General features: G+C 40.0%; 1 protein-coding gene across 7 annotated transcripts in view; it reads left to right on the forward strand.

The window, feature by feature from the left end:
- The window catches only part of LOC119954635 (ubiquitin carboxyl-terminal hydrolase 15-like), a 121,069-nt gene that overhangs the window by 65,330 nt on the left and 43,558 nt on the right, over positions 1–12,181 (forward strand). For 5 of the 7 annotated variants that reach the window (XM_038779975.1, XM_038779976.1, XM_038779979.1 and 2 more), the window contains one exon: positions 11,667–11,811. In XM_038779975.1, coding sequence (XP_038635903.1) covers positions 11,667–11,811 — 145 coding nt within the window. Of the gene's footprint in view, positions 1–11,176; positions 11,412–11,666; positions 11,812–12,181 lie in introns of those variants that run through there. The other 2 variants (XM_038779980.1, XM_038779981.1) reach the window with 2 other exon arrangements.

Raw genomic sequence — 12,181 nt, forward strand, 5'->3', positions numbered from 1 at the left:
ATAACCTGAAGAGGTGAAGTAGTCTGGTAATAATCTTGCTTTAATATGCATGGATTTATTCTTTGCTGGCAACTATATTACCTTAGCAACGTGATCTAGTTCTGTCCTGATAGATTTATGATAGTAGTGCTTACTGTCCAAATCTTTCTGCGCTGTACTGTTCATGAATTGTTTTGATATTAATGAAGTTCATTGACAGCTTTAGCATTATTGTAAATGTGGCAATTTCATCTGAGTCACAGGAGATGATCAATAGATAGATTGGAACACACGAAGGTAGATGAAGAAATCTTGTCTCTAAGGAGTAAAGATGTCTTTTTAATTGCCTCTGTTTAGTAGCTTTCAGATAATCAAGATGTCCTCATTCAGCTGTGATGTGCAAGCTGTGGAAAATTAATGAATGCAGAGCATTGTCATCAGCAAAAACAGAGCAGGGTAAATAAATTGACAGATCACTGATGTGGAATGAGAACTGACTGCAAGAGAGGATAGAGCCTTTTGAGTTAATGTAAAAAGAATCTGAAGGATCAGCCAGAGTACAAAAGAACAATTTTGAAGGAAGTTAGTTGATCATGACCATTTATTTGATGGGCGTTCTTATGTTGGTAAATCACCTAGACATGCCTAGCGTCACACTTCTTGGAGGTGTCCTGTCCAAGACCATAACGCAATTCATTGAAGTGTTCAAGGGTAGAGCGGCAGAGAGATGTAATGTAGGTGGCATAATCACCAGTGGAAAAATATGCCAGAAACCATCCTGCTGATCGTGAATTTGGTCAGAAATTTAAGGGTAATTGATAATTTGTTAACTTTGGCTTCCATTGGTTTTGAAGGTACCCATATAAGAGCAATAGGGCGATTGAATTGAACAACTGTCATATATTGTTCAAACTGCAACTGTAGAAGGCTCAAGCATAGCCAAAAATAGCATTTAAGTTGTCAATTGAAGCTGTGTACACAACCAGAATATTACTTCCCACTGTTAATTTTCTGTTCTAGTTTTAAGCAAAATTCACAAAATTAAGCAAATGGAAGATGTATGCTCCAGCCCAATTACAAGAGTATCCTGTTTGCAAAATGCATGGTCCTGTAATCAGAATATTAAGATACTAGAGGGTTAGGTTAATGTGCAGGTGAAGAATCTTCATAAGCAGTCAAGTATGCAGTTGTAATCGGCTCTCAGTTGGCCAAATCCTTACTGCATATGTGCCAAGAGTTTTTCAGGGATTACTAAGTAATGTTTGTGAGCCAGTGGATAAAAGGAAACCTTGGTACAGATTTCTGAAAAAGCTGAACTAACGGCAAACATTAAATTTAGAAAATCTATTCCACAGGAGCCAAGAAACTCTGCTTTTGATTCCCACTTTCCACCACTATTGGAAAATCGCAAGCAAAGCATAATGGAGAGATTTATAAAAGTAAAAGAATTGGGCGACACGGTGACACAGTGGTTAGCACTGCTGCCTCAACACGCTGCGGACCCGGGTTCGATCCTGGCCTCTGGTCACTGTCCGTGTGGAATTTGCACATTCTCCCTATGCCTGCATATGTCGCACCCTCACAACGCAATAAGATACAAAGGGTAGGTGGATTGGCCACACTAAATTGACCCTTAATTGGAGGGGCAGCAGATGCTCTCTTTTGACTAACACTGTGACATCCTGACTACTCTTCGAGAATGAGGCAAAAAACACCTGCCCCACCCAGTCCCTCTTCAACTTCAACTTGTCATCTAAATGAATTTCATGCAACAAAGATGTGTCAACTTTCTCTTTTTTTTAAGGAAGGATACCTTTTTTCTCTTAGTAGGATGATGTGGTACCCCCGCAAATTCGAGAGCAAATTTTCAAAGTAGCTACTTCCATTACTAATTCATCCGGGAAAAAAAAAAGGATAACATTTTTGCGCCCTATTCAGGTGTGCATCAAAAAATTCCTCCCTCAGCTGCAGTTATACCAGAGGCCCCAGTGACACATTATAGCATAATGTTCTCGGATGAGACTTGCCTGTACCATTGCAGAAGCTGGATAACGATTATTTAACCACAGAAGAAAAATAAAACGTAAAACATTCGTGAAGGCATTAGTTCTAAGGGGGTATTCCTCAACGGATGTGAGACCTTGTAGGGTTATCCCAATAACCTTTCTATCATTTCACCCAGGAGTCATTCTCCTCAAAAAAAGAGAATAAGATATACCGAATAAGAGTGAGTACCGAATGCCCTTCCCACCGATTTGGACTTAAACCACTTGCCCATCTCCCGTCAATGCCAATAGTCATATTTATCATGATTAATTCAAGGAGAACATAAAGCATAGACTGCCATCATAAACCTACAGATAAGAAGAACAAAAGACGGGTATAAATTATCCTGCCCTATTACCATGCTACCTACACAGCACACCCCTAAACTATGCTGAAGTGTGTTTTCCATTCAAGACAATGGGCGCCCTGATATTCTTAAGGATAAAGCAATTTATATAGTGCTCAATTGCCAACACATTCCTATTAACATGATAAATAGCAACATAAGATCAGGCAGGAATTCTAATAACATGGGATAGACGCCAGAGTTTACAGTGAACTGCAGATTGTTACTCCGATTATTGTCTTCCACGTAGTTCACAAAAACCAAGGCATTAGCCAGATTGTCGAATGTCTTCACAAAGTTGTTGGATACCACCTCAGGATAGCAAGATAAAGCAGGGCATAATTCACTCCAGCCTTGAGTCGTTTTCTAATCTAATCAAAGCCTCTGCGCTTCTGTTGTATTGTCACTGAAAAATCTTGGAAGAAAGAGACCATTGCCTCCTTATAGAGCAAGGCCTCACCATGCCTTGCCGCTTCCAATACGCTTTGGCGATCGCCGAATTTCTGTAAACGAATAGAAACATAGAAAGTAGGAACAGGAGGAGGCCATTCGGCCCAGTGAGCCTGCGCCGCCATTCATTATGATCATGGCTGATCATCCAACTCAAAAGCCTAATACCGCTTTCCCCCCATATCCATTGATCAGCTTCACCCTAAGTGTTATATGTAACCGCTTCTTGAAAACATGTAATGTTTTGGCCTCAGCTACTTCCTGTGATAACAAATTCCACAGGCTCACCACTATCTGGGTAAAGACATTTCTCCTCATCTCTGTCCTAAACAGTCTACGTGTATTCTCAGACTGTGACCCCTGGTTCTGGACACACCCACCATCGGGAACATCTCTACACTGTATAGTCCTGTTTATAGGTTTCTATGAGATCCCCCTCATTCTTCTGAACTCCAGTGAATATAATCCTAACGCAATTCAATCTCTCCTCATCCATCAGTCCCGCCAACTCAGGAATCGGTCTGGTAAACCTTCGCTGCTCTCCCTCTAGAGCAAGAACATCCTTCCTCAGATAAAGAGACCAAAACGGCAAATAATATTCCAGGTGTGGCCTCGCATTGTATAATTGCAGCAAGACATTCTTGCTGAGGAATTAAGAGCTAGCGATGTTGATTGTCCCTAGGCCTCAAAGATAGAATATGATATGTTCTTTCTAACTTAATACGCCCGGCTTTCATATCTAGCTTAAGAAAACGTGGCAACCAGGTCTCAAACAATTTAAAAGGGAGCTTACCCTCCACTCCTCCTGGCAAATCAATGACTCAGACATTTTTCTTCTGGTTTCATTCACCAGATCATCTAGAATTACTGATGGCAAACTTATTTTAACCAATTGGGCAATGCTCAGTTCTCTGGTTAACAGGAACTGTGCACATACTCTAAACTTACATGAAAATTTTCAGCTGCACTTGGGAGTTCCTAGCTTCTCTATTGCATCATCAAGTTACAGGTGATTAGGCTCGGGGCAAGATGTTTTTACAATACTGATACTTCTAACAACCATCCAAACTAGTGCTTCTCTGAGTATTCCATTCTTGATCCTTCTGAGATGTACATGTTTTGTCCTGCAAGCTATGCCCTCCTACGTTCTAAGCTGAAATCGGAACTTAGCAAACGGTTGCACAGGAATTTAGCAAAATAAGTAGACCATTCAGTTTTTCAAGCCCGTTCTGCCAGTTGGCCTTATCCTTGCTGATCTGTACCTCAGCTTCATTTGATTCATACCCCTCGCCAGGTGTGATTCTGCAAGTACTAAGTACTTTGCACATAAGAATGTCTTACACCAATCTTTTATGCTGTGAGTAATAATAACTGGTGTTTCCTCTGAAGCATATAACATATTGTAGGCCTGCACATAGTGGTGGAAAGATTGTAGTGAGGTATGTGATGAGTCGTGATATTCTATCCACAGTGTAGGGTCTGCATGTTAAAGCCTTACCATGCAAAGAAGTGGAAGTGATTTTTTTTCTTGTTAGAATCGAGTGAGGTCTTTGGTAAACCAGGTCAATGGTTATCACAACTGAACCCAATACTGCTGTTGCCCCCCACCTGGTTTCTTGTTCAAGTAATCATCCACTATCTGGTGGGTGATCAGTAAGCTTCAACTGGTTCTTGAATCTGTGTTGTAAAAGCTTCACATCCAGCAGAGTTTGCTCGCGAATTCATAGTGACTGCAGTCAAGCCCTACTAAACAAGACTAATCTGGGAGCTGCCTGATCTTTGTGGCTTTGTCTACTCTGCACAAGCACTCTGTACAAGCACCAAAGACCATCATGGGACCTGGAGCAGAGCTGCAGGGACACATTTTCTTAAAATAAACAATGTATTGAGGACTGAGTACTTTCAAAGTATTGACAATTTTGAGTACTGTTCTTTTATGACCAGTTGGAAAATTGTGTGGAACTTTCCCAGCCAAATTGGATTAAGAAAGTAACAGTTGTCCCAAGAGAATCTAAAATGAACAGCTCTATGGTTCAGTTTTTTCAAAGATCATTTTAAATTGATGCCTGGTATGTTTTGATTATGCTGTTGGCTTTCTGTTCTGTGGATATAAGATATTAAGGAATTTTCTATCCTTCTTTCACTTTAGTCAAAAAGGACAAAACTAACAACTTTAACTAGCTTAAGCCATTCAGACTTTCGAGCCTGCTCCGCCACTTAATAAGATCATGGCTGATCGAACACTTAGTAAATCCACTTTACTGCCTTAATTCTCTTATTGAATAAAAACCTATCGATCTCAGCCTTGAAAATGGTGAAGGACTTGGCCTCCACAGCTTCCTGGGGTAAATTCCAAAGATTCACCACTCATAGAACATAGAACAGTACAGCACAGAACAGGCCCTTCGGCCCTCGATGTTGTGCTGAGCAATGATCACCCTACTCAAACCCACGTATCCACCCTATACCCGTAACCCAACAACCCCCCCCCCCTTACTTTTTTAGGACACTACGGGCAATTTAGCATGGCCAATCCACCTAACCCGCACATCTTTGGACTGAGGGAGGAAACCGGAGCACCCGGTGGAAACCCACGCACACACGGGGAGGACATGTAGACTCCGCACAGACAGTGACCCAGCCGGGAATCGAACCTGGGACCCTGGAGCTGTGAAGCATTTATGCTAACCACCATGCTACCGTGCTGCCCCCATTTCTGCTCTTTGAGAGAAGAAATGTTTCTCATCTCCATCTTAAATGAGCACCTCCTTATTCTGCGCTTGTACCCTCTGTGGTCCTACACTTTCCCATGAGTGTAAACATCCAACATTTACCCTGTCTAACCCCAAAGAATCTTATATGGTTCAATCATATTGCCACTCTTTCTTCTGAACTGAAGGATTCCAGACCCACAGCAATGTGGTTGACTCTGAAATGGCTGAGAAAGTCACTTCGTTCTAGAAAGATTAGGGATGGGTAACAAATGCTGGCCTTGCCAGTGACATCTCACCCCATGAAAGCTGAAACCCTCACTGTGTCTTTACCTCCATATTTTTCAATTCCATTGGTCAACCTCCCATTTTTCACCCTTCATAAACTTGAGCTGATACAAAACTCTCACCCAATTTCCATTCATCCGTCACCCACTTGTTCAGTGACCCTGCATTGGATCCTGGTCTGACATCTCAATTTTAAAATGTTCATCTTTGTCTTCAATTCAATCCATGTCCTTGGTTCCCTACCTCCGGTGCAATTCTCAGAGATCTGCGCCCTTTTTCGATTCTCGGCTCAAGTGCAACCTGAATTTGGATTGTTCCACAATGTATAGTCATGCTATTCCTGGGTCCTAAGCTCTGGTGTTTCTTCCCTAAACCTCTCCACCTTTGCCTCGCTTTCCTGTTCCAAAATGGTCCTTAAAATCTCTTTGACCAAACTTTTGGTCATCTTGTCCATAACTCATTATGTTGCTTGATGTCCTATTTTGTTTTATAATGTCCTTCTAACGCATTTCAGGATGTTTTATGACATGAAGTTGCTATCTAAATACAGGTTGTTTTACTCTATTAAAGGTGCTAAATAAATGCAAGTTGTAGTATTTTGAACAATCATTGAACCAATGTAGTTTTGTGCTTGAATTGATTTTCCTGATTAAATTTTACAACCCTGAAAACTGATACCATATTAAATGGATTTCATCAGTAACTCTTCCTGTGGTGAAACATGGAGTAAATTTGTGAAAGACTTTTAGTCAATCCAGGTCTAATGTAGTTCAAATGCCTCAAACAAATCTGATATTCGAGATTGCAGCAACTCAATCGTAGAGTAGTAAAGCACCGATGAAGACCATTAGGCTCATTGAGTCTGCACTGACTTTTCAAAGGGCAATTCAGTTAGTCCCACTACCTTGCTTTTGCCCCATGGCCCTGCTGTTTTTTTCTCCTTCAAGTATTTCTCCAAGTCCCTTTTGAAGGCTACTATTGAATCTGCAAGCACTACTATATCAGGCAATGCATTCAAAATCTAAACTACGCGATTAAAATATGTTTTCCCTCATGTCAATTCTGCTTGTTTTGCCAGTCTCTTTAAATCTGTGTCTTCTGGCTTTTGACTCTTCAGCCATTAGAAATAGTTCTTTACATGAATTTGAACGTACTTATCAAATCTCAAGGTTTAGCTCTTGCTTTTGTCCCTACAAAAGTGCTGGATCGGATATGCTTTATTAACTGTTTGTTAACCTGCCATATCACATTCAAACCCCCCCCCCCCCCAACTAGTTTCTTGTTATTGCACCCCCTTATCGTTCGGCGTGTCATCATTCTTTGTGACAAAATTATTCATCTCGTGATGAATTTAATCTATCATGCCTATTGCACCAATCTGTTTATCCTCTTGAAGTATATTACCATCTTCCCCATGTTTCAAATTTCAAAACTGTCCTGTAGTCCTCATGTCCAAATCATCCATGCGTAGCAAAAGCAACAATGCTCTCAGCGCGGTACCCTGGGCGACATCAAAAAACAGTCTTTCATCACAGTGGTCTGTTCTCTATCCCTCAGCCAGTTTTGCATCCATGCTGCTGTTTATCTCATGGGAACAGTTTTATTCATAAATCTAATTTTATCAAATATCTGGAAATTCCGAACATACAATATCAACTGCACAGCCATCATCCACTCTCTATTATCTCATTTTAAAACTCAATCAGTTTAGTCAAATATGATTTGCCTTGGCTATCCTTTATTAGTCCATGCTTATCCAAGTGGCTGTTAATTTTCTCCTGCATTATTGTTCAAAAAGCTCTCCCGCCACTGCCATTAAATTGACTGGGCTGTAATTATATATTTTTTATCCAAGGGTACAGCACCCCTCCCCCAACCCCTCAAAGTCCTCTGGTGTCACTCTTGAATATCAGAAGGATTGGAAGATTGTGATCAGCACCTCCTGAAATTTCAGTCCTTATTTCCTTCAACAAGCTAAGATGCAGCCCATCCAGACTGGGTATGGACACCTTTTCTCCTACCTCCTGTTTGTTATCTCAGCTGGTGTTCTAATAACCTCCATGTTTGCCTGAGCTGGAATCAATGCTAAACTTTTATTGAGGCAGCTGAAACATTTAGCAGCCGAAGTATATATATCAAATATTTAGCTTTAAAGTAGAAAATTCTTGCGTAAATACTTTTAACACCCCCCTCCCCCTCCCCTTTTGCATGCATGCAGACTTAAATTAAAAGCAGCATTTTGATTATTCCTGCAGTAAATCGGCATGTTACAAATTTGGGTCTACTTGTATAGAGCTGTTGGGATTCAGTGGTGTTAGTTGTTCCCTTAAATGAATTCTTCATGTCTTTCAGTCACACAGTTCAACATCCTCTTATAAAACAACATAAACCTGTTAGATATAACAATGTGTCCTGCTCCCCTCGTATTTGAAGAAAACTATTTTGCAGACATTTGGGGTAAAGAAGTTAGGGCAAGGAACTAAATTAAACTAAAGTGGAGCTGAGTCCACAAAAGATCAGCCATGATCTCATTGAATGGCGGAGCAGGCTCGAGGGGCCAGATGGCCTTCTCCTGCTCCTAGTTCTTATGTTTTTAGACAGCTCTTTCAGAGGACCAACAGGGGCTGAATGGCAGCCTCCTGTGCTGTAAGATTTTGTGACTTGTGTCTTTCGCTAATGGTCTTATGTATTACATCAGGCGTAATTGAATGTGGACCAAGAAAACAAGCACGGTTAGAAAATCATTTGTAACTCCTGTAACTGTCACTGTTTACCTATTTATGGAAGATAACTTTGCCAAATAGTTTGTAGAGTCATTATTCAACTTTATTTTGCATCAAATGTATAGAGCAATGAACAAAAAAGAAGAAACAATGGTTATATACACAACTTCATTGATTTTGATTCGCACAACTTACATCCACAGAATAATGAACACACTGCAGTTAACCCACTGGGGTTAAGATGATTTCAAACTACTTTGCTGCTCCTTAAAAAAACCAAGCTGTTTGCGTGTCTTTTTAATCTTCCTAAATTCACAACCTGAGGGAAACTCCAATGCCAGGCAGGCCCTGCTGTCTCTCTTGGAGGAGAAGCTTCCTAACATGAGGAATGTAAGGCAATTGCTGAGACAGGATAATAAAACTGCTTATTGATGACAATCTTCGGGGAAACAATATAAAAGTCTAACTTGTTAGTAATTAACCACATTTCACCTACGCTTATTTTATTTAAAATTTACTTGTGAATGTACTTTGCCTTGAAAGCATGTCTCCTTAAATATACTTCCTTTCCAAAGTCCTTTCTAAGAAAGTATTCTCCCAAAAACCCCAAAACATGATCATTGACTGTCAAATACTATTTAGGCAGTATTAGAGTAAAGCAACAAGTGAAAATCAATCATGTTTTACCTTAGTAAATTGTGAATTTTAGAAAAATCGAGCATTGACTGAGCCGCTGAATTCCTAGTGTTAATGTTCCTCTTGTTTCTGCCAATGCAAGGTTTGTATGGACTAAACCTAAAAGAAAATTTACATGTGGAAACTGTTCAATTGAAAACTTGTATGTATAAGAAAACAGATTTGAGTTTTTGCCTCCAGTCTCAAGATTACTATGACAGTAAATTGTGATAATACGCTCTGTTGTGTGCTCTACAAGTGCAGCAATAAAGGCTTAAGATTAACATTCTAGTACCTGAAATTTAGGCACTTGTCCAACCAAAGGATGTTTGTTTTTTTCCTTCCGTGTGGTTCCCTATGTTCATGTTTTCTCAAAGTGCTGGTCAGTCACTGCTGCACATCCCATGTAGATCAATAGCCGGATGATTTTAATTTTCCAGGTAACACCTCCCCATTCCCTGCCCTTTCACCTCCAACCTCAGACCAACCAGTGTGCAGGCACAGTAGATCCCAGTGTAAGTCCATTTCTTAGTCATCCCTTTCCAGTATGCAAAGCCTTGGCTTTCTGTTGAGTCAGAATCTTTGGCTGCACAGCTAGTGGACTCCATATGGTTTGTCCCTTTGCCAGCCAATGAACATGAACAACCTCCTGGATGCCTCGGTGTTTTCTGGTGGGTAATGGAAAACAAAACAAGCATTTGTCTTTAATAATGTAATGTCTGTTTGCCATTATGATGAAGTGGGAGCAGCAACATTCTTCCCCCCTTGTAATCCATTTGAGCAGCAAATAACTGCTTGAAAGAAGCTTACATTAACATCTTAATCCTTAGCTCAGTTACATTCCATAGACTGAGATAATAGATGCATGAATTTTGTCTTTTTTAAGTCATTTAACATCAAACATTAACTACCATTTAGCCTCCTGCTTTCAGTGAGGTGTTAAAGATTTTGCCATCGTGCATCATCCAATATCTTCCTTCACTTTTGCACTGAAATTATACAAGGTCAAACTGAACATCAAGGATGATTGACTAGGAATCTTGACAATATCCTAAAGAAAGGGATTTGTAAGACATGCTTAATAATTTGCTCGTTTGCCGTCATCTTCTCCAACCCCCCTCCCACCCCCTGGGTCATCTAATTTTAAAAAGGGCTGTCCTGGTGTTGCTGTGGCTATCTGCAGATTAATTGCATGTTCATTAATAAAATTCAAATTTGTCCACTAGCTAATTTCGCAAACGTTAAGTACACGTCAAAGGGTTAGTAAAATTAATGTAACCAAAATTGTTTGAGCCTTCCCTGTTTGTAGGTAGGGGAATGCGAATTACAGTTAAATTGTTTATTTGGAAAGAGATCTGAATTATTTAGGTAGTGCCAGCATGATTTTTATTTTATTCCACTTGATTTGTTTTGGAACCTCGCCTTAACAGAACACAGTTTTGAAACTGCTTCCTTGTGGTTATCATGCTTTATTAAACAGGAGTGTGTTGTCTTTCTCATCAGTGCTCTTTATAAGTCACCTTGAGAGGCCAGATTAATTTTAGAAGTGCAGTGATTTATTTATATATTCTTAGTTTTTGCAACTTTTCTGGCAACACAAATGTGCTGAAATCCATGCTGCTTTCCTTTTGAAGCCCTTGACATTACAATGCTTACTGTTTAGGAGGAATGAAATCAGATTTCACACCACTGCAGTCTTTTTCTCAAACTGTGCTTTCCTTTTCATCATGATCGAAGTAAGGAGAGTTCTCTCTCTCTCTCTCTCTCTCTCTCTCTCTCTCTCTCTCTCTCTCTCCCCCCCCCCCCCCCCCACCCAATTGACCGATTCATAGCTTTTCTGCACAGCTTGCTTGCCAGGATGCATTAGTCAGTTCTCCATTCCACCACAGGCTCCTCGCTGCATGTGAAACCTAGATTGTGCTGTCTTAGCAGATCGCGCTAGAAATAGAACCTCTAATGTATTGAGCCAGTGATGTCATGGAGGCCTCTGGAATGTCTGCACCCTTACCTGTAACTGAAGCACACTTTCCTTTCCTCCTAGATTTCCGTTAGCCTTGCCTCCATGATCGGTTTCATGCTGTAAAAAGGAAGAAATGAGATGATTCTATGTTGCTGGTGTATAAAGTCAGACTGTTTAAAATTAGACGGAGAAGTGGAAAACAAAGTGAGCTGTGAAAGAGCTGTAGATGAATGGTAGTGATACCAGTACTTATGTAGGAGATCTAGTAAAACTACAGATTTATGCATTATGACAGTGATACTGGCAAGTGCTTTGGTGCCTTACAGTGCATATCTGAATTATTTTAAATCTTAACATTTTAATCTTTGTGCAAATACTCCAGATGTAAGCCCTGCTATTACTTTATTAATAAGTGCATATATGTGCCGTCTTCTAAGACAATGACATTTAATTTTCTTAAACTAAATACTCCATTCTTTTTCTTTCAGTGTGAAAAACTCAAACTACTGTATCCCCCCATATTCTGGCTATAACAGCTATGATTATCTAGAACCAGGAAGGCACAGTGAACAGAGCGGCCTCTGTGGCCTGAGTAATTTGGGTAACACGTGTTTTATGAATTCAGCAGTTCAGGTAGGTTGTTACTGAGAGAACTCCAATCATTTCATGTTATAAATATTGATTTTAAAGGCTTTTGTGCCCTTCATCTAAACATCATTAATTTTTGTGCAGGTAAAATTAATGTGTGTAAAACTACTGCAGAAAATATTCCTATCTGGAACATTTTCATTTAAGTACTTGGGAATGTGTGGATTTTACACTTCTGGTGCTGCGGTCTTGAAAATGTGGTCAGTTGCGCCGATTAAATTATAGTTCATGTTTCAAAGTAGAAATCATATATATGTATAATGGAAAGCATAAAGTCTTGCATGAGCCAGCGCAATCCGGTAGAACTTAATTTTTGTTTAATCTTTCCATTGAAAGTGTTCTTTGAGGTATTTTT

Source organism: Scyliorhinus canicula, chromosome 20 (assembly GCF_902713615.1).
Source record: "Scyliorhinus canicula chromosome 20, sScyCan1.1, whole genome shotgun sequence".
Classification (NCBI taxonomy): Eukaryota; Metazoa; Chordata; class Chondrichthyes; order Carcharhiniformes; family Scyliorhinidae; genus Scyliorhinus; species Scyliorhinus canicula.